Here is a 23,063-nt window from a genome sequence, read left to right as displayed (position 1 = left end):
ATTAGGATACCGGAGAAGACAATACATTAAACCGGAAGCAGACCGGTCCTTGCTAAACCGCAAAGGTAGAGTTGGTACGATGAGCTAAAGTTGGTCATTACTCATTAGCAATAGCAAGTAATCGAGCATGTCCATCAGAGCTCCTTACGCAAGGGTACTTAAAAAAAAAGGAAGAAAAATAAATCAAAATTGAAAAGAAAACGGAGGACCGCTACTTAAATTGGTATTTTTGGGTTTGGTAAGGACCCCTACGTGGCGTGCTATTACTGGTTCGTAAGAGTCGAACTCAGCCACGTCATCACGTCTTGAGGCTTCGTCTCGCCGGTTGAGACTGAAACGACGGAGGAGAGAGCGCGTCAACGGAATCGTCTAACAGCTCGAGGCATGAGTCGTAGGCGGAGCGCGGTGGCATGTCGAGGAAGGAGAAGGAGGAAGATATGAGTAGAGTGCGTGGCTGAAGTGGTGTAGCGTCATGTTCAACGTAACATGGATCAGATCTTTGGCGGAAGAGGCGGGGAAGTCCATGAGTGAGTCGACGCATAGCTCGGGGAAACGATTCGGCTCGCAGGCTTTTGAGATTGCTTGGCTTGGTTTCCGAGCTAGGCCTGGAACGTGTTGGGAAGAGTTGACATTTGATCGGACTCTGGCGAAAATCGCGGCGGCAAGGATAAGGGCGAAAGCTACAACGATTGACGACACTAGAAGCTTCTTTCTTCTCCGGTTGACGTGGAGACTTGGTTCACGTTTGGAGCCGGAGCTGTGGTGGTTGTGACCGAACCTAAAAAAGAAAAAATTTTTAAGTATTCCAATAAGGTTCTACCAATGGAGTATGAAAAAATTAAATAGATTAATAGAAGTTCTAAACCTTTCAAATCACTAAATTAAACATTAATTTAATTTTAAGTACCCATTAGGGGTCCTAATGGATGGAGATGGTGAGTGAATCTGAATGCCCTCCTAAAAAGATTATTATACCAATACGATTTGCATTCCCAAAGAAGACCCATCTATGAATATCTCTCTTTAAAAATTAGTATGGATCATTTTATAAGCTTGAGATACTCCAAATTAATCCAAAATTAAATAAAACAATACGTTGTAATTTATAGACATGCATGCCGTTATCACACCAAAGCTTGTCTTATTATATTTTTATAAAGTAAAAGTAGCGTGTACAGCATTACATTTTAGCTTCCACGTGAAATTTAGTTTATAACAAAACACTAAAAGAAAGATATAATTAAAATTTGGCAAACTGGATATGTGAATAAGGACATCTATCTGTAGGCATTGGACAGTCCATAAACTCAGTTCCTGATTTATCGACGCATAGTAAGATCTCGTGAAGCTGACGGTTTTTCTCCGGATCTCTGTTACAATTGATTACTGGAGTAAATCCAGTTGCTTTTTCTATCGCCTTTTTAATGTCTTTAAGTTTATAGAATTCGTCGTTTGGTTTGATTCCTATAGTTACCCCACACATACCAAACAAAAAAGGAAAAAAATATATATAAGAGTTTAAGCATATGTAAATGAATCATTGTTAAGGCATATTGACTTGATTAATTTATAGGGTATATATATAAATACCTGCGTCTGTAAGAATTTGAAGAAGATTGATTCTGTCTCTGAGTGCAAGAGTTTTCTCAAAGTAGCCATGTTGGTCCATTACGGATTCGGAACACGTACCATGTTTTTCCCACTCGTGTTCCCAAAACTTGTAACCTTCGTTGCTCGGACAAGATAGTGTTGGCCACTTCGTTTGCAAAGTACTTACAAGATCCGATATCTAAACATTCAAATATGAACTTTATATATATATATAGAACTTTATATATATATATAAACAAGAGTCGTTGAAGGAATATACCTCAGATGGATCAAATTCATTGCTGGGATCGCAGTTTGATGGATACGAACCGTTGTTGTAATTAGGCCACAGACCGTGGATGCCAAAATCTGCCGCAGGTTTACCTGTTGTTGGATAGCAACAAGCACGCTTTGTATCACAATAGGCTCCAGGCCACTGCATACATATATTTTGATTCAAATTATTTGGATATTCACTTCTAGTTTTATACTAACATCAAAACTATAAAATTTTACAGGACTTTATATATACATTTTTATCAAAATGAGTTAAATCCGAGTATATTTATATACCTGAAGAGCAAGGTAGAAGAAATCAAAGCCTGGATCCGGAGGAGGTGAAGTGAAAAGACCTTGGAACGTTAGAAGCTTAAGCAAAAACCAAACCTTAGTTATCATTTTATTTGTACTCTTGTTTTTGCAATGCATACTTGAGACATCTTGGCTTCAGATTTATAGTCAAAGACAGATAGCATCTCCCTCGATACCAATTTTTTTTATTAGTGCCCTGATCGTGATTAATTAAAGAATTCTTGAGGGGGGGGGGGGGGGGGGGGGGGGGCGGGGCGGGGAGTTATGTATTTATGACTTTTACTCTTGTAGTAGACAATGAACTTAATCTTTTTTGATAAAATTGAAATAAAGCGATTTAAATTTTCATTAAAGTGAACATTTTAGAGAACAACTAATTTGTAGTATTGTTTCGCTAAAAACCTATGAATTGTTTACATGTCTCTCTTTCATTATTTTATTTTAGTTTTGATAAAAATGAAAATAACATATCTTTATCTTTTAAATTTGTTGTTGCAATGATCCATGATCATTTTTTGGATAGGCATAGGAGGGAAAAGTCTTCATCATAGAACTTCAAATTTTCCGGATTTTAGTATATGTGCGTATGTTTCGGCGAGGCAGCAGAGTTTGCTTTTTATGTATTTATGACTTTTACTCTTGTAGTAGACAATGAACTTAATCTTTTTTGATAAAATTGAAATAAAGCGATTTAAATTTTCATTAAAGTGAACATTTTAGAGAACAACTATTTTGTAGTATTGTTTCGCTAAAAACCTATGAATTGTTTACATGTCTCTCTTTCATTATTTTATTTTAGTTTTGATAAAAATGAAAATAACATATCTTTATCTTTTAAATTTGTTGTTGCAATGATCCATGATCATTTTTTGGATAGGCATAGGAGGGAAAAGTCTTCATCATAGAACTTCAAATTTTCCGGATTTTAGTATATGTGCGTATGTTTCGGCGAGGCAGCAGAGTTTGCTTTCCCTAATGCATTATCTTTCCAAGGGTTATGGATCAATCAACCATCACTTTAATCTAAAGCCAAGTCGGAAACCAAAATTAAAACAAAAAATCATATCCGTGAGGGAAAATCCATTTCTGATATGCTTAACTAATTTACAATTTGGGAAGAAATAATACTAAACACACGTTACAACATGTGATCATCTGAACCAAATCCAAACTATTCACACATATATAGCCAGGTAATGTAGATGGGAGAACATTTAATTATTCGCTTAAGAAAGAAACCAAAACTCAAATTAAATCAGAACGTGTTAATTTAGGATCTGTCCACGATTAGTGTTAAACATGTTATGCCCATTAATTTTGGACTTATCTCTTCGAGTTAGGACTTATGAATAGATATATAGTAAACACTTTAACCCGCAACAAGCAACAAGCAACATGCACCAAATCATTATGGACAATATGTTAGTGATTTAGGAGATTTATTATCAAATGTACCTGAACATTAGTAATATTTTAATATTTTAATTGATGTAAAATTTATGTTTTCATGTAGTTTTATCTTTTTATTTTGTACTAATTTTTTTTTGTAATATTTTTTTTCTATAATTCTTTTACTTAATGTTATAATATGTTTTGTATTTTCAGGAAATAAAAAATTTAAAGGAATAAAATAATAACTATAAAATTTAGCAAGATAATTTTGAAAGATAACTAATTGTAAGGACTTGTGTTTCAAAAAAAAAAAACTAACCATAAGGACTTCAAAATATGGAACTTCGAAGATGAACTTTTGTACCGTAGAATTTCAAATAGAAAAGTTTACTGTTCAGAGGTTGCTTTTAGAGATGTTCTTAATAGTTAATAATAATTATGGTTGAAGTTTTTCCTTGATGATATGTCTGTATTTGGGTTGAAGTTGCTCCTTAATGACATGTGTATGTATATTGCATTAGAATAATACACTGTAATTTATAGACATGCATGAAATTATCACACCAAGGCTCGTCTTATTAAATTTTAGATAAATTAAGTAACATGTAAGACATTACATTTTTAGTCCACATGAACTTCGGCTTCTGAAAATACAGAGAGAAATTAGAAAAGGTTTATAACAAAACACTCAAAGAAAGATATAATTAAAACATAGCAAACTGGAGTTTAGAAGGACATCTATCTCTAGGGATAATTGGACATTCGATAAACTCGGTTCCTGATGTATCGACGCAAAAGAAGATCTCGTGAAGTTGGCTGTTTTTATCCGGATCTTTGTTACAATGGATTACTGGAGTAAACCCAGTCCCATCTTTTATCGCGTTTTTAATATCTTGAAGATCATAGAACTCGTCGTCTGGGTTGATTCCTGTACTTACCACACACATACAAAAGAAAAGGGAAAACATATAGTAGAGTTTAAGCATACGTAAATGAATACACTGATTAGATGTAGTCTTATTAATTTGTGTATATATATACCAGCGTCTTGAAGGATTTGAAGAAGATTGACTCTATCTCTGAGTGCAAGAGTATTCTCAAAGTACTTATGTTGATCCATTACGGATTCGGAACACGTTCCGTGCTTTTCCCATTCGTGTTCCCAGAACTTGGAACCATTGTTGCTCGGACACGATAGTGTTGGCCACTTCGTTTGCATAGTACTTACCAGATCCGATATCTACATTCAAGAATGTATTTGTTATGTTTATATATAAACAAAAACCATTGAAGGAATCTCACATAATCATATACTACTATTACGTATACCTCAGCTGGATCAAATTCACTGTCGGGATCACAGTTTGATGGATATGAACCATCGTTGTAATTAGGCCACAGACCGTGAATGCCAAAATCTGCCGCTGGTTTACCGGTTGTTGGATAGCAACAAGCACGCTTTGTATCACAATAGGCTCCTGGCCACTGCATAAATATATTTTTAAAACAAATGATCTGGCTGTTCATTGCTAATTTTATATAAACAAAATTATAACATTTAGCAGGATTTTTATATATACATGATTGTCAAAAAAATGGTGATAGAAATGGTTTAAATCAGAGTATTATATATACCTGAAGAACAAAGTAAAAGAAATCAAAGCCTGGATCTTGAAGACGTGAAGTGAAAAGACCTTGGAACATTAGAAGCTTGAGCAGAAACCAACCCTTTCCACCCATTTTGTTCTACTCTTGTTTTTGCAATGCATACTTGGACCTCTGGGCTTCAGATTTATAGTCAAAGACGGATAGCATCTCCCTTGATACCAGATTTTTTTATTAGTGCATTCGTGATTAATTAAAGAAATAGAAAATCTCTCACGATCTTTCTTGGAACACTTAACATGAAACTTTGGGTGGGGGGGGGGGGGGGGGGGGGGGGGGGGGGGGGGGGGTTGGGGGGGGGGGGGGTTATCTTTCTTTACTTCACCAGTAGACAATAAACTTAATCTGTTTGATAAAACCGAATATAAAATGATTTAAATTGGCACTAAAGGGAACATTTTAGAGTACATCTTTATTTTCTACTATTGTTCGCTAAAGGCTTATGAATAGTTTTACCATGTCTCTCTTTAATATTATTAAGGAAAACAATCCGTGTTAATCCTGTGAAAATATCAGATGTAAAATTAAAAAAAATCCTGTGACAAATATCATTTTTTGTTTACACATCCCATTGATGATTAATGGCAAGATATTTGTTTCAGTGATAATTTTTGGATAGGAGTGAAAAGTCTTCAACATAGAACGACTTCAAATTTGCCGGACTTTAGTATATGTATATGTTTCAAACGAGGCAGCGGAGTTTCGATTTCCCTAATGTTTCATGTGTCCAAGGGTTGGGGACCAACCATCACTTTAGTCTAAAGCCAAGCCGGAAGATTGATCTAGGTGGAGAGAAAAAACATTAAAAAGTTATTTCCGGGAGAGAATATCCATTAAACTGTTTTTTTTAACTAAAATATCCATTAAAATGCTTGACTAATTTGGAAATTTGGGAAGAAATAACACTAAACACACGTTACAACATGTGATCATGTGACCAAGTCCAAACAGCAGCTAATGTAGTACATGTGCGAAAACTTAATAATTCGCTAATGAACGCTTTGTAAGAAAGAATCATGACGCTCAAATTAACTCATTACTAATTGTTCTTGGATCTGTCCACGATTAGTGTAAATTGTTAAACATGTTATGCCATTAATTTTGATCTTATCTCTTCGAGTTAGGACTTAGGAATATATATATTAAACCCTTTAACCAGAAAACAAGCAACATGTGGTGTCGGGTCCAAGACAAGTGTATCATTATTCTTTTGAATTAATATCCCACGAAATTAGGGGATATGACCCCACATACTATTCAACTCGAGTTGCCGTTAACGTTATCTAACGCATTCCTGAGAAGGTTTTGGCTAGCTACTACAAATCATTACGTCAAGAAAAATTAATTTGTCTCTATTCTTCTCTTGTGTTTTGGTTCATTTTGATGAATTCAGTGTATAGAGTTTGCACGGTTGCCCGAAACAAATACTCCCTCCGTTTTTTATATAAGTCGTTTTACAGCTATGTACGTAGATTAAGAAAACCATTAATTTTTTATATTTTTTAAACAAAACTATCATTAATTATTTACCTAACCATAATTCAACCAATAGAAAAATAGAAGATATATTTTCATTGGTCATACAACATTAACTATTAATAAATTTTACTTAGAAAACCGAAAACGACATATAATTTAGAACAAAATTTTTTCTCTAAAATGACTTATATTAAAAAACGGAGGGAGTACTATATATTTACTGAGGAAAAAATGCCATTTTTAATTTGGGTTTTTAACATCTTGTGCTTATATATATTCTTTCCGTCTTTCACACTTTTTTACTTCTATATTTTTTTATTTCATTAAAGTAGAAAATATGGAACAATTTTCGGCTGCACTTTGGCTGATATTATTGTGCATTTTTCGGCTGCACTTTGGCTGATATTACATCTAGTATGAACGTGGCGGCAGAGTCAACGAGAACGAATCTTCTCACTAGCATGGACGAACTTTTTGCCGAGCATATATTATATTAAAGATGTACAGCCGGAAGCTGTCTTATCATGTCTTATTTATATTTTCCAGTCGCATAACAACAAAAATGTCTTATCATGATAAACAATAGGGCCCGGGAGAGGACGCGTAGTATGCTCCAATCCGAGAATCAACTTACTATAATTATTATTATTTTATACTATAATCAACATTGGGAACGATATTGTCAAAACAAATCTTATGTAGTTTGAATAGGACCCGGAAGAGGACGAGTATGCTCGAATCGGAGCAGAATTTACTACAATTACAATAATTTTATACTATAATCAACATTTGGGTGTTGACAATAATTTTATACTATAATTAATAAATTAGATAGATACTTTTTTAATAAGTCCTTTAATTATAGAACCTTCTAGTTTAAGGCTTTTTCCTGGTCTCAATCCAACATTCAAAAATCACAGACCTGAAACATTCTAGTGCAAGTAGAATAGAAATTCAAAAAGCAACAGATATCACGCATCGATCTCAAGAAAATGGGTAACTAAATCAGCATAAACGTATGCATACCCCTCATCACAGACTTCTACACCGGCAGTCTCTTGAAACTGGTAGTAGAGACGTCGATTAGCATCATAAGCGTAATGAGTTAAGAGAACAACGTGTCCACCAGGCTCGAGACAATCCAATTCATACTTCGTGGGATAGTAGATATCCTGTTCAAAGTATGATTGATAAGTACAGTGGACATGAACATATATTCATATATATATAGATATAAGAAGATTTTACCTTTCCTTCTAATTTAAGGTAAGATGGATAGACTACGATACGAGCAGCAACACAACCACCCCTCACATGTTTGACAAGCTGGGCATTCATGGCATCAGATCTCCTTTGACTAAAATTGCTGTTTCGTTTTGGATAAATCGAATGAACACGAACTTTAGTAGGAATGAACTTCTGCAGATTCTGCAAAAAAAAAAGGAAAACAGCTGATGATGACAGAAAAAAATGAAAGAAAGAAAGAACTCTAATGAATACACTTACAGAATCATCGATAGGAGCCTGATCAAGTCTTTCAGTGAGTGGACAGTCACGGTCAAGAAGAGTCCCATTAACTTGTAGCACTCGAGCTAACACAGATAAGTCTTCTGTGAAAGTACCATCGGCTTTTAGGTATCTCTTCGGCGTGTGGTTTATCAAGGCCTGGATGGACAAGTGCTCCTCCAAAGGCATTTGTCCAAGAAGCTTCAGCTTAAATTCGTAATGTCTAATGAAAGCGATAGCCCAGCATATTGCTCGGATCTGAATAATGATAGAACAGAGCAACCTGGGCCTTTTCTTCCTCCATGATTTAATCCTAATATAGGGAAAGAAACAAGAATAAAATTGATACAAATCACAATGGCAACAATCAATCAAAATAAGTATGGAAAAGTTCAGTATATAGATTCAAATCAAGGGATAGGAAAATAAACCTGGGAGCGCGTCTTTTCTGTGCCCGTTTTTTCTGAGCCCTTCTTCTCTGAGATCGACTAAGCTGGGAACGAGCCATCTCGGAAAGCAGATTGCTCCGCCTCTACGCTGAGAGAGAAATTGACTTGAGCAATTAGGTTATGATTTTGGTGTACTGAAAGACCTTTTCATTTGGATGTGTATCAGGCCTTGAATGAGATTTGAAATGGCCCAATAAATCTACCAGATCTCCAATGTGAATTGGACTTGCTGACGCCTCTGGAGGCCTTTGCGTTAAATGGGTCCAATCTCTGGCCTGCATGATTTGAAAGGCCTTCGAGTAGTTGATCTCTGGATCGACAATCTTCGTGAATTGTCGTAACATATATTAAGCAACGACGGCGGAAAATAACAAAATGCTACGGTGGCGGATTAGGACGTATGGATCCGGTGGCGGATTAGGACATATGGATCCGGTGGCGGATTAGGACATATGGATCCGGTGGCGGATTAGGACATCTGGATCCGGTGGCCGCAGTGCAGGAAACAACCGGCTGCGGCAGCGCAGAGGAGAACCATCGGCTGCGGCAGCGCAGAGGAGAACCATCGGCTGCGGCAGCGCAGAGGAGAACCATCGGCTGCGGCAGCGCAGAGGAGAACCATCGGCTGCGGCAGCAGAGGAGAACCATCGGCTAAGGAGGCGGAGAGAACTACCGGATGATTGTGAATGAGTCCTTCGGACCAAACCACAAAGAAGGAAGAATAAAAAGAAGTTTGAACAAAAGTATTGAATGAAAATAAAAAGAAGCAGTGGAGAACGAGGGGTGGATGTTCTTTTATATAAAAGATTAGGTGAGCGGTTCAATGTATTAACTCTCTCCGGCTTTCACGCGCCTCTCAATATCTTCTTTCCCAAAACGTTATCTTTTTATTTATTTATTATAGTATTATACATTTAAAATTACGTCAACATCGACTTTGCTTAAATGAGGAGATAACAGTAAATTCCCGGATTCTACGGCCTTGCCAAAGACGTCTGGCCTTTTATATTTATTACTTATTAGCAGATATTTTGATAAAAATGTCTGGTGGCGCAGATCTCGTAAATCTCAGATCTCGTATTTAATACTATTTTTTAACAACTATTTTATTTATACAAATTACACAGAATAATATAATATAACTTGAATAATACAAAGACAATAAAATAAAAGAAATATAAACCTTTCTATTAAATATTTAATATTTATTCTAAGCGTAGGATTATCTTCTTTTTTTTAGTTGACAAAAAACAATATTATTTTTCTATTTAATGCAGAACAAAAAAGATTACTCAATTATCTATTATTAGTACTTAGTAGTTACTATATTTTTAAACTATGTTTATAATTGTAAACAATAGCATATGCTTATTTATTTAAAAATATAAATAAAATGAAAATAAAAAGAGGAAGTAAATAACGTGAGGTGGAGTTTTTTTTATATAAAAAAAAGATTAGGTGACCGGTTCAAAGCATTAACTCTCCCCGGATTTCACGCCCCTCTCAATATCTACTTCCCAATACGTCTCTTTTATTTATCCTACATTTAAAATTAGGCCAACATCGACTTTGCTTAAAAAAGAGGAAATAACAGTAATTTCCCTCGTTTTACGGCCTTACCAAAAACGTCTGTGCTTTTATATTATAACTTAGTAGATATTTTGATAAAATGTCTGGTGACGCAAATCTGGTAAATCTCACATCTTACCTTCGTTATTTAATATTTTTTAAAACTATTTTATTTATATAAATTATCTAAATACATACAAATTACAAATAGTACTATAATATAACTTGAATAATACAAAGACAATAGAATAAAAGAATATTTATTTTTCTATTAAATATTTAATATTTCTTACTCTAACTGTAGGATTATCTTCTTCTTATTTTAGTTGACAAAAAAAATCTTCTTCTTATTTTCTATTTAATGCAAAAGAAAAAGATTACTGAATTATCTATTATTAGTAGTTACTATATTTTTAAAATAGATGTTTATAATTTGAACGATATCATATGTTTATTTATTTATTTATATATAAATATTAATAATTATGAAAATAAAAAAATAATATACTTATTTAAGACAAAATCAAAAAATAATATACTTTTGGTGTAATTATTTCATAAAAAAATGTCTAGTGGGCACAAAAATCGACAAGTCTTACGCGTCCATATTATTTTATTATTATTCAAAAGTACTGTCTTGTTCTTCTTGTACTTTAGTTCATAAGATAAAATAGTTTAGTGAACAAGTGGTCCATGTTGTGGACATAGGTGGGGCGCCACGTGACGGGACCACAAGCAGCATTAGTTCTTTAGGAATCTACCCATTTAAAATAAAACAGATATTTAATTTAGATGAATGGTTTTCTCTGTAAATACTAAGCTTTTTTCTTCTTTTAAATATTCGATTTTTTCTATTATAATTACATAAGAAAAATAAACTGAAATAATGAACTATTGTAGACAAAATGCGAAAGACATAAGTCAGCTTTTACATGTTATTTGTGCTAATTTAAAGAGTACTAACTAGATTTTGATGCATATCCACATGGTCCAGTACATGGTAAAAACTTTAACACAGATGCCAACTCTATAAAATCACACAATCGGAACTAATAAAAAATCATTCTCTTTTTCAATTATTCAAACTCACAAATCACAATATCAGATCACAATTATGTATCACAATATGCATCAATTTATATAAGAATAGATAACTCCTAATTTTAATAGAATTAACACAATCAATATTTCATAATCCTAATAGATATCCAAAGTTTGGTATGATTATGATGACTTCTTTTTCAAGCTATCTTCAAGCTATAAGAGGCTTCTGCATCAGTATTATGATTCTCGTAACTTTCGTTTTGTTATCTTTCTAATGATTTTTCATTTTTTCCACGGCGAGTGACACTGTTTTTTGATCAACCATTCTATATTATCTGAAGAGCACTATTAACGATTAACTTTATTTTTATGTGTGATTAACCAAAATATCATTATTTATGTGTTATCATATTTATGTATTATCATGAGAATCATTCCCATAACCTTTATTAAATAACCTTTTTTTTACCTAGACTAGTTATATGTAATGCCATTATTTATTACTAGGGGTTTTCCCGGGCTACGCCCGGGGTATTCGTATAATTTTTTGTTAACTTAAAAAAAATTACATTTATGAACATAGACCATGTATATATATATTACAATCGACTTTAAACTATTAAATTGGTAGAAATTCTAAAATTTGTTTGTATTTATTCACTATCTTGTATCTAACCAAATTAAAATCATATATAGAATGAGAAGTAAGATGAGTAAAAACTAACAAAACTGGTTATGATTTAAATACATTGTGTTAAGTTTGTGTTCTGTATAAAAATGTGTAAGATTTACAACTGATTTAAACCTTGTTTTGATTTTAGAATCTTTGGGTTCTTATGAGATTGAAAAGTTTTATAATAGAAATAAAATTGTATAAAAAATTGATCCAAATGTAAAAGTAGTATCATTGTCCAAGCCAAACCAAACTAAAGAACAATATTTTTAGACAAACCATTACCAAAACTTGATATTTAAGACTGCATACACTTGTATGAACCTATAATCATTCACGTGACAATGATCTGATCAGGGAAGTAATTTTTTTAGTAATTTCCACAAACCTTTCAGTCTCATCAAAAGAAGCATGTGAACCATACACTTACGCCTGCAACTCTGGAGGGAGCATGCCAGTAAAATGATGGTATTAGATGAGAAACCAAAAAAGTATTAAAGTGAAGTTAAGAGTTTTAGATGAGAAACCAAAAAGGAAAAGTGTTGCATGCTCTTCTTGTAAGCCTTATTCGACGTATAGTTGATGACTTATGCATAAAAGGGGTTTAATGAGAGGTGTAGATTCTCATCTAAAATAGCTAACACCGATGATATCAAGTAGCAAATTATATTCAAGTAGCAAATTATATTCCTAAGTGTAAAAATGGAAATAAATTAATGTACTTCAAGTTTGAGATTAGAATAGTCCCTTTGATGAAGTTTCTCAACATATATTTCCTGCTAGAGAAAATAACAAAATGAGGACCAAGCATCAAGGCAATCACTTATAATTTTCAGATCACTTTGGAACTTCACCATTAGCTCGTAACGATCCATCTCGCCAGAGAAAATTTTCAAATTATAATACGTGAGGTAGAAAGTAGACGGATGCTCTGCCTTAAAAAAATAATCATTAACTGCATCTGATGTTACAGAGAAAATGAAGAATGAATCAGCTCACTATATAAACTTGGTGAAGAGAATATTCAAGAATCAAAAACCTTAACGACATAGGACTCCTTGTGACAGAACAAAAGCCGTAGTTGAACACGGTAAGCGGCGTATAAAGAAACTCAGAGGAAGATAGGTCAATTGTGCGGTAAAATGAAGATATAATTTATTTCACTTTCTACTATTCAGATCATATTCAGATCATATATGCACAGCACATGTAAACAATGATAGGTCACTTGTGCAGTAATATGAAGATATAATTTATTTCACTTTCTACATTACTGGTCCTGAAATTATTGTAAGAAAAGTGAATAAATTAATTAACCATAGTCTGAGAAGATTATAAAGATTGCATGTGGTTGCATGTTTCGCCATCTGAATTACTTCTTCAAAATGAGAGGGAAACCAATCAAAATGATGGCCTGTTTTGCCGTCTAAATCACACGGTATTGCATATCCAATAAATTTGAAGAAAAAATTTACTTTAATGTGGTTTTCGAGATTTTAGGTCATGTGGCATCATCCAGTTACGAAAAAGAACACTAATTGTATATAAACATTATTATTTTAAAAATGATATTTTAATTTTTTATAAATGATTTTTTTTCTTTATACTTTAGTTTTGATTTTATCATTTATATTTCTATTTAAAATATAATTTTTGTTATTTTGTCTTTCTCAGAAAATAATTAATCATCATAAAATAAAGAATAATATCAATATGAAGAAATATGAAGAAAATAAAAATTAAGAAGTATATACTGAAATATGTTTTTTTTATTGTATCATATTCACATGGTTAATTTTATATAATAAAAATATTTTTTTGAATAAATAATATACCTAATTTCTACAATATATTACAATCGAACCAGAAATATAAAGAAAGTCGGCATACAACTTTGGACGATATTTTACTTCAATCAAATTCCCACTTTTCATTTTTTCTTTCACAATTTTATTTTGAGTTAGTGAGATGATCCAAAGACCGATTGTTTTTTGAAGTTTCCCAATATACGCATAAACAAAGCAGTATCAGTGTCGTGATAAATTTTATATGTCCTATGCAAACAATTAAACTTATGCAGACGAATAAATACCTCTCATCGTGCAAGCTTAAGCTCAGCTTCTAATGGAGCAAAGATAAGTTCAATTGATAGCGTGTCATCATATTTATGTGCCGACATGGACCCTTCTTAAGATGGTTTCTGCAGCAAACTGAGCAACCATTGATGCTCTCTACTCCATATTAGTTTTCTTGATTTTAGTATCAAAATTAAAATTGTAACATAGCTAGCAAAAGAAAGATTTTTGTAAGTTATATTTTCTTCTTCATTTGGTGACATCAAAGTAGTGATCTCACTTCTAAATAAGCTTGCAGCGCGAGAGTACAGGATTGGGGATCCATTAGCCGGATGCTGATAAATCTAACACGCGATTCTTGTTCCTTGGCTGAATAATGCTTCAACAGTCTGGGACTGTACATCGATCACGTACATGAGTCTAATTTTATTCTGGAGGGAGTTCAATTTGTAAACATTTAAATCAATATTTCACAGTGAGAAAGGAAAGAAAAAGGAGAAAAAAACAGCAGCAACGTGTCTTCCTGCAGCGGTGACCTCTCAGCAGTGAATCCACTTGGAACAGGTTCAGGAGGTAAGACAGCTGTGGCGGTTGTAGTTCCTTCTACCATCCCAATGCTTGTTTCTGGGGCTTCCCTGGTCACACCTTGAGAGAGCTTTGTTGTAACAGCTCCAGCTCCAGCTCCAGCTCCAGCTCCAGGAATATCATCACCAGGATACTCTGCCTCAGGAAAATCACTGTCGGCATTGATGTTATCAACTCATAGCTTCTTTCCAGCGTCATTAGAATCTCCATGGTTTCCATCATTCTCTTTACCCCATTAGTTGCCGGTTCTTGTATCATAGACAACTCACACACGTTGTTATCTGTCTTCCTAATTTCCGGGACCTTTTGCTCTGCATCTTCCAACTCTCCATCGAGCTTCCGACGGTATGATCATTTTCTGAAAATAGAAAACTGCAAGATCCAAAAACATGTAACGACCATCAAAACAGCTTGAGAGCTACAAAGCAGAAACCAGTAAAAGATTCAACAACTAAAAATATTCAAAAGCTAAAAAATTTAGTTACCTGCTCTCATCCTTTTAGAAGAGTAATTTTTCATAGAGAGAAGTCAATATACAGAGGTATATCTTCAAGGCTTCAAGCACCAGTCAGAAACCAATTTACATGTCCAAGAGGAACATTTTTATCAATTAGATTCACACAAAAAGAAACAGAGAACAAAAACGAAGAGAAGAAAATATAAGATAACATCGTAGTTATAAAGCAATCAGTTGAACTATCAGTTAATACACAGAATGAAAAATCTTTCGCAGTCATACAAAGAAGAAAAGAGAAAAAAATAAAATAAAGCTTTGATCTTTTTTCAGCAGTCAGTAGCGGAGGTGACTACCATTAGTTGTTTCTATTTTGATCTGAGTAATAAAGTATAGTGAAATCATGAGTTACCTGCTCGTTGGAGTCTGAGATGAGCGTGGGAAGATCTCCAGTTGAGACGACCTCTTCCTTTTTTTATCATTGAACATAGCAGCTCGGCGGAGGAGTCAACGGATTTGCCGTTTGGTTTCTTCGACTTAGGATCGCCGGAGACAACGTCTTTTCCGTTTGGTTTATTCGCGGTAAGATCGTTTTGGAATTTTCTGCTAGAATTCATCGTTTGAGTGTTTTTTTTTTCTGTAACAATTCTGTGAAAAGAAGAGACTTATAAAGAGAGGTAGAGAGGATAAGGCGAAAGGAATCCATTAATGTGAAACTCAGAGGATTCATTGCTCACTAATGAATATGGTGTCGATTGAAACGGCGAAGGGAGGAGTTGTCGAAGAGATTCATTTAGGGTTTTCAAAGAGCGAAGAGAAGAGAGACGTCAAAGATTCACGACATTATCCGACTTTATCGGACCAGGGCTTTTGATCAACATGTTTCTTCGTTTTTCACGATTAAAAAAAAGTACAGCCCAAGACCGGTCCAATTCGGTTTGACGTGGAAAAACTAAGCAACCTCATTGGTTGATTTTAATGGTCGACGTGGACACCCTCTTTACTCTTCATATTCGACTTTTAGTAGTGTTAGATTTTGATCCTTTCATGTAATATACAATATGATTTTTTATTGCATTACTAAAAACCGATTGATAGTTGTAAATACTTATATGAATCGTGATTACATTACTAAAATTATGGTGTACGCTGATGGTTATTAACAATATCCTTGATAACTACGAAATGTTGTCTTTCCCAAATATGGTGTGGCATAATATTAGTATATTTTTTGATGTATATACTGCATTATTTTACAAATCCGTAGTATAATATTAGTGGATTCTTTGATGTGTATGTTATATTATTTTATATAAGTTAGCATACATTAAGTTTATTTGTCTTAGCTATTATATCATGGCTATATAACAAATTTCGAAGGCTAAGTCAAAAATCCCTATTTTATAATATATTGTTATTAATCATGTTCTCGAGTGATTGCAAAATACATTAAAAACGAATTCCATATTAAATTGCTTGCAATCCCTTAACTTTTGCAGCAAGACTTTTTTTTATTACAAAATTAACATAAATGCTGACAGACATTAATTTGGAAATTTATATAATTCTTTCCGGTTAAGTTTAAAGTCAAATATCATATTCTTTACGATTCATAAATGATACATGACATTTTTTAGGGACACGATTCATAATTATGTTCTTCTATAAACTTTGGTATGTTACATTAATTTTGATTAATTTGTTTTGTATTTTATGGGATACGTGACATTTACTTTGGGATTGATCAATAGAGACTCGATTATATTGTAAATCAAAAGATCATATATAAAAAAATTTAACGCAATCTCGAATGATTGTAAAATACATTCAAAAAGGAATGACATATTAAATTTCTTTCAATCCTTTAACTTTTGCAACAGGATTTTTTTATTACGAAGTTAACATAAATAGTGATAGACATTAAATACGGAAATTTATATAATTCTTTTCGGTTAAGGTTAAAGTCAAATATCATTTTTAATATGGACTTCTTTTATTTTGGCTCTTTGCATATAATACTTTCTATAATTGTATGAAAATGTACGAAAAATTAGGGATTTGGAACATTCCTTTGTGGCAATGGGATATTCATTTTTTTCAAATTTCTCGGGTCAAAACTTTATTAGTTGTGTATATATATATCATACTATCCTAATATCTACGGTATTGCAACCTAAACGTTTCAAAACTAGCAAAGAAAATGAGTGGCATAAATTTCATCTTTGAATTGAAGCCAAAGAAGTCTTTGTGGAAGATTAGGATGAAAGTCATAAAACTTTGGAAGCAGTATTTGGTTGCTGGTGGAGAGAGCATTGAAATGGTTTTCTTGTGCTGTATATTCTTTAAATCTTAAAAAATATCAAATGTTACTTCTGCTAATCTATATAGAGGTGTTTAATTTGGATGTCGGTTTGGTTTCTTCGGTTTTTCAGTATTTCAATTTATAAAAAATATCTATCATATTAAGACTATATCTATTTTGGTTTGATTCAGTTTATATACAGTCATTCCCGATTTATTTGATTTTATACCAAAATACCATAAATATAATCGTTTATTACATTTTTTGCCTTTAATAACAGTTTGTTTCAAAAAAATATTTATCTTTTATACTTTTGTAAATTTTACTTTTATATAACTAGATATTAGCTTTAATAAAACATGAAGATACTTTGGTTATTAAATAGACTATTTTTCTTTTACAATTTAAAATAATTAGTAAACATATTAAGCTGATAACAATAATATTTTCTATAGAATAGAAAAATTAGCAATCTATAATATTATTAAATAAATATTAGTATACATATATGTCAGCGAAAAAAATAAAATTATGTTTTTTTAATTTGATAAAGATTAAATATATCTTTTGACTTAAAACAAAATATTAAATTAGTAAAATAAAAATTTTAAGTATGAAGATCATATCAATAAATAAATTATGTATATGTTACTAATTATATTATAGAATTTACATATAATTATACAACAATATTTTCATTTTATTCGCTTTGATCAGTATAATCGGTTTATATACCAAACCATATCCATAGAGCGCGTTTTTAGAAAATAACATTCATCCATACCAAATTCAAAACATTTTTTTATTTCGGTTTGGTTTTACCGGACTGAACTCCTAAAGCTAAACCATGTATAATATTTCACTATTGTTTTTACCTATTCAATATCTATTGATTAAAATTTATAATTCTTTTTAGTTTATTCACTCGGCGCAGCATCACCATGTAAACATTTGTATTTCATGAAAATTTTGTATAATATATGTCTTCCTAAATTTTGTATAATCCGGTTTGATTACGGTTCACCTTCGAATAAGTAGACGTTAAATGGAAACCAGACAACACGGTCTCGCGATGTCGTCATCGTCTTCCTCCTCCTCTAGGTCACGCACCAAATGTTCATCCCTCAATTATCCGTCTAAGAAGCTCAATTACATGATCTGCTTGTCTCCATCCCTTGGTCCCTCTCAATCTCCTCGAACCATGAATATAAATGGGCGTGCGAAGGCTGCACCTTTCTGAACACCTACAAGAACTCAGTGTGAGGACGCGATCGCCGTCGTCTTCTCCTCCCCTGATTTGACCGATTCGGGTCTCGAAAGCAAAAACATGAACAATCGGATTGCTCTCCCGGGTGGGTTTTCCTTCCTCCGCGGCGGTTAGCAAGCGCAATGCCATGTTTGACGACGCCATCGAGGTTGATGGTGGTTCGGAGAAGAAGATCAACGAAAGGTCGGATTTTTAAAACTCCTTAAATGTTTTTTTTTTGTGTGTCTGTCCTTGCTCGTTAATGGTTGTTCTTTACTTTGTTTGAAACTCTTAATATTGTGGAATAGCTTCTGGTTCGAGAGCACTTTTCTCTTGCGTGAAGATCTTGAGCTACATTGTTTGGTTCTGTGAAGATCTTTAGTTGAGTATCGGTCACCTTATTTAACTTCACTCTTCTCATCTCATATGACATTAGGTGAGTTCCATCTGCGAGATTTGGAAGCGCGATTTTTGTGTGTTCTTCCCTGAGATAGATGAGATTTTCTTGGAAATCGAACTGGTGGAAAGAGTATACTTGTTTTCTCTCAGTAGATGCGACTCAATCACCGTGGCTAATTCTGCATGCTGGTAAAGATTGTGGTTCTTTGCTTGTAGATTTGTCAAATTCCTGTGATTGTTGTAACTGACCCGTATGGTTAGACTGGTTTTTCTGTTAGTTTACAAGCTTGGAGAATCGAGATGGTTGGGAAAGAGGCGATTCCTGGTTTATCCTATGTGTAAGGGAAGAGGGTGAGGGGCGATCAAGAAGTTAGAGCTTCCAGTGTTTCCTAGCGATCATTTCGCTCTGCTTTTAACTCTCTGCCCATATGAGATTAAACAATCGGAGCTCTAAGTTCCTTTTTCCCCTCTGGAAACTCGTGGTTGGAATACTGATAAGAGGTTTCATGTTTTTTTTCTTCATTGTTTTGAACTGAGCGTCTTATGGCCAACGCCAACACTTGTAATGAAGATTATGAAACTAATCAGAGTATCACTAAACACATGAGATATGTTTTAATATAGCAGGGTCTGGTTTCAGACAGTTACTAAGTTATTCACTGAATCTTAATTTTGAATTTTTAACGTACAAAGCATGTTCTAACAATAAGCTCGATTAATTGTTTGTGTCAACAATGAAGAGTTTGAAGCTTCGAAGATGAGAAAATGATGGTTGAAGCCACTTCTTGCCGTATTACCAACGTCAAGAACCTGGTTATTCTATATGTTTATTTTCAAAGTATGGAAACACGAGAACGATAAGATCCAAGCTCCAATAACTGTGATTCACAGACTACAAGAAGATTAGCTACCTCTCACGAGATATCGTCCTGTCATTCTCTCAGATGCTTTATAATTGCATAAAGGAAGAAGATTATACGGCCCTTCTATTTATATGTATCTATAACCGAAAATCCTCTTAGCAGGTCAGAGTCTTTGCATCACTTTGACCTATCATTACCCCTTCCACAAATTCAGCTTGCCCTCAAGCTGGAAAGTAGGAACTGATGTTGCAATAGCTATGACAACATTCTTTTTTACAAGAAATGTGAGTCATGCTATTTGTCAGTTAGAAATTTCTAGATAAAAAACAGAGCTTTTCTTTGAGAAAAGGAAAAACAGAGCTCGTCAGTTAGAAAGTTTTGATAAAAAACAGATCTTTGAATTTGATGCCTAGGTGATCTGGGACGAGCAAGGCTCGAGCTAAGCATTGTCCATGACCTTATCAGTAAAGAACCTACAACATTGAAAGGCAGTTGAGAGCTGCAGTCCTCAGATGTGAGTAAAAGTCGAGACCAGATATGCATATGAACATTTGTGTATGTTGTTTCGTAAGAGTTAGCCGGTTACGAGCAGTAATGAACCATAGTCCTCAAATGAGAGTAAAACTTTTGAGGGTATTACTTAAGCTTTGGTTCTTCATTTGATTGTCTCTGACTTTCCTATTGCGTTTGGTATAGTCTTACAGTGTTTTGGTATTAAAATGTGCAGGCGTAAGTAGGAATGTCAAAGACTTAGTGGAGAATGGAGAAGATAAGCTTTGTAAGATCTTTTTTTTTTCAGTTTCTCTCAAAAAATGAAAAGAAACTGATCACTGAACTGAAAGTGGATTGTCTTCTGACTTTTAAGCAGTGCGGACATCAATGTGTCAAGCAGTGCCGGGCCTCTGGGGATAGGTGGAAATATTGGTATGAGGACCACAAATTTGTGGGTCTTTAAGAAAAATGTTTCTTTTATTGAAAGGATATTAATACATTAGAATAAAAATTTCTATTAGAAGAACAAACATATTATTTAATGTAACATATAAATATATAAAATATATTTTCAATTGGTTCTTTTAATTAATGAGATACTTATTTAGAATTTACCAACGGACATGCTTTTAGATCTGTGAAATATTATATCAATTAATTATTCGTTTATATTATATACTAGGTGTCTTGCCCGCATATGCGAACTTAATCGTTTTACAAATATTTACTAGTTTATTTTTTATTAATTCAAAAACCAGCATAATAACTTATTATTTATGTTTTCAAAAAAATTAAATCAAACATATATATATATATATATATGAAAAAATCTAATTAAATATATATATTTAATTAAAATTTATTAAAGATAACATTGATTTTAACTACTGAATTTATTATAATTGTTTTATAGTTTATTTTTAAATTTTATAATTGAAAAATATGTTTTAAGATAACAACACAATATATAAGAATTATATTATTTTTAAAAAAGATAATATTATTAATAAAAATTCGTTTTTGATTATATAATTAATTATATATAAAATTCATTAAGAGTATTATAGATATTAATCGCTCTAACTTTTAACGTGAGAGCTCGATTCCAAAAATTTACTTCGCTAATAATAATATAGTTAATTAAAATTTATTAAAGATAACATTGACTTTAACCACTGAATTTATTATAATTGTTTTATAGTTTATTTTTAAATTTTATAATTGAAAAATATGTTTTAAGATAACAACAGAATATACAAGAATTATCTTATTTTTTAAGAAGTTAATATTATTAATAAAAATTCGTTTTTGATTATATAATTAATTATATAGAAAATTCATTAAGGATATTATAGATATTAACCGTTCTAACTTTTAACGTGAGAGCTCGATTCCAAAAATTTACTTTGCAAATAATAGTATAGATTATAGTATGTAACTTTAATTAGGGCAGCTTCATCCATAGCATCTCATAGAATAACCGGAGAGTATTTTAAGAATATAAAATTGAAAAATCAATAAAAACAAGAGAAATAATTTGATAAGGTTTATAAGAGAGATATTTTCTCAAACTTTTGAGAAACATTCATCCACATGGTTTTTTCATTGGACAATTGCTTTTACTAAATAAAAATATTGACTTTTAAATTTTCAAAAGAAAAATAATGAAATTAGGAGAGAGAAGGGAAACAATCATTTATTGCGATATATTCAGTTTATACCGTGCAAAAACATACATAGATTTTCGAAAAATTTAAATGACATACATTTTGTTTATTTTTCTGGCGAATCATATGCCAGTCGCCAGATCGGCTGCCACATTAGCTAATTTTACTAACGTGAATTCTCTATTGGTTAATTTTGCTAACGAAAATGCCATATGTATAATGTATTTTAAAGAATAAAAAATAGTTTTTTTCGTTAAAATGATTTAAGATGTAAAGGTTTATAATTTTATATTACTATTAAAATTAAAAATAATTAAATAATAATTTTTAATCTTATATAAGAGATATATTAATTAAAGTGTTTCGACCTTATATTCCTATAACAATACCGTTTTTATAAGAGTTGTATATGTGTTGTAATGATTCAAATTCAATACTAGTGTTGCATTTGTGTTACTCTCGATTAATTTAGTTATGCTTTTACATTTAAAGAATTTACGTTAACATATCATAAATTATTAATCTCATTGCACAAAATTATTCGCATGATTACACAACATATCTAAGAAAATTATATATAAACACATAACCAAGATTAACACAAGAGTAATTGATAGGATAGAAAACTTATAACGAATGATAAGATTAAAATTTTATTATTTAATTAAGTTTCGTTAATATTACTAAATAATAAAATTTCTAAGATGTCAAAAATATAAATGTTTACATTTTCTAAAACAAGATATTAATTTTTATTCTTTTTAAAGTTATTGTACAAGTGGCATACTAGTTAGTAAAATTAGTTTACGTAGCACGTACATTAGCAAAATTAAATGATGTGGTAGCTGATGTGTGATTTTGTGAAGAAAATTAACAAATGTATTTTATCTGCATTTTTTGAACGTACATGTATATTTTTATACGGTTATATAAATCGGGTATAAATTAAACATATTGCAATATGCTGTACATAAAGTTCTCATGTTCAACTCTTTTAAATCATCATGTTAGAGGTAATTAGT

At 32.4% G+C, this 23,063-nt stretch overlaps 3 protein-coding genes and 2 long non-coding RNA genes across 6 annotated transcripts; 1 reads left to right on the top strand and 4 right to left on the bottom strand.

The window, feature by feature from the left end:
* Window positions 1-976: 976 nt before the first annotated feature.
* LOC106369143 (ribonuclease 3-like) lies at window positions 977-2,305 on the bottom strand. Its single transcript, XM_013809244.3, has 4 exons — window positions 2,164-2,305; window positions 1,871-2,026; window positions 1,591-1,789; window positions 977-1,464 (listed from the first exon to the last, which is right to left on the bottom strand). The coding sequence occupies exons 1-4, from the start codon at window positions 2,296-2,298 to the stop codon at window positions 1,241-1,243; spliced, it is 714 nt and encodes a 237-aa protein (XP_013664698.2). The 5' UTR covers window positions 2,299-2,305; the 3' UTR covers window positions 977-1,240.
* Window positions 2,306-4,128: 1,823 nt separating this feature from the next.
* Window positions 4,129-5,464, bottom strand: LOC106365361 (ribonuclease 3). The gene is made up of 4 exons (XM_013804805.3): window positions 5,209-5,464; window positions 4,903-5,058; window positions 4,615-4,813; window positions 4,129-4,501 (listed from the first exon to the last, which is right to left on the bottom strand). The coding sequence occupies exons 1-4, from the start codon at window positions 5,311-5,313 to the stop codon at window positions 4,278-4,280; spliced, it is 684 nt and encodes a 227-aa protein (XP_013660259.2). The 5' UTR covers window positions 5,314-5,464; the 3' UTR covers window positions 4,129-4,277.
* Window positions 5,465-7,203: 1,739 nt separating this feature from the next.
* LOC106369149 lies at window positions 7,204-9,452 on the bottom strand. 2 transcript variants are annotated; one of them, XM_048741743.1, is made up of 5 exons: window positions 8,876-9,449; window positions 8,655-8,760; window positions 8,224-8,536; window positions 7,966-8,145; window positions 7,204-7,889 (listed from the first exon to the last, which is right to left on the bottom strand). In XM_048741743.1, exons 2-5 carry the CDS (start codon window positions 8,729-8,731, stop codon window positions 7,689-7,691), a joined length of 771 nt encoding a protein of 256 aa, XP_048597700.1. In that variant the 5' UTR covers window positions 8,732-8,760; window positions 8,876-9,449; the 3' UTR covers window positions 7,204-7,688. The 2 variants fall into 2 exon arrangements, with proteins under 2 accessions (XP_048597700.1, XP_022547186.2); XM_022691465.2 differs by having other exon boundaries at window positions 7,966-8,536; window positions 8,876-9,452.
* A 4,992-nt stretch (window positions 9,453-14,444) lies between these two features.
* Window positions 14,445-16,062, bottom strand: LOC106369150. The gene is made up of 2 exons (XR_007316696.1): window positions 15,104-16,062; window positions 14,445-14,990 (listed from the first exon to the last, which is right to left on the bottom strand). It is a non-coding gene; the product is annotated as an uncharacterized LOC106369150 (long non-coding RNA).
* Window positions 16,063-18,388: 2,326 nt separating this feature from the next.
* On the top strand, window positions 18,389-19,623 carry LOC106365363. Its single transcript, XR_001273473.3, has 3 exons — window positions 18,389-18,824; window positions 19,057-19,208; window positions 19,281-19,623. It is a non-coding gene; the product is annotated as an uncharacterized LOC106365363 (long non-coding RNA).
* Window positions 19,624-23,063: the final 3,440 nt, after the last annotated feature.

The sequence above is a fragment of the Brassica napus genome, chromosome A9 (genome assembly GCF_020379485.1).
Source record: "Brassica napus cultivar Da-Ae chromosome A9, Da-Ae, whole genome shotgun sequence".
Classification (NCBI taxonomy): Eukaryota; Viridiplantae; Streptophyta; class Magnoliopsida; order Brassicales; family Brassicaceae; genus Brassica; species Brassica napus.
This window is presented reverse-complemented; position numbering and strand designations above follow the sequence as displayed.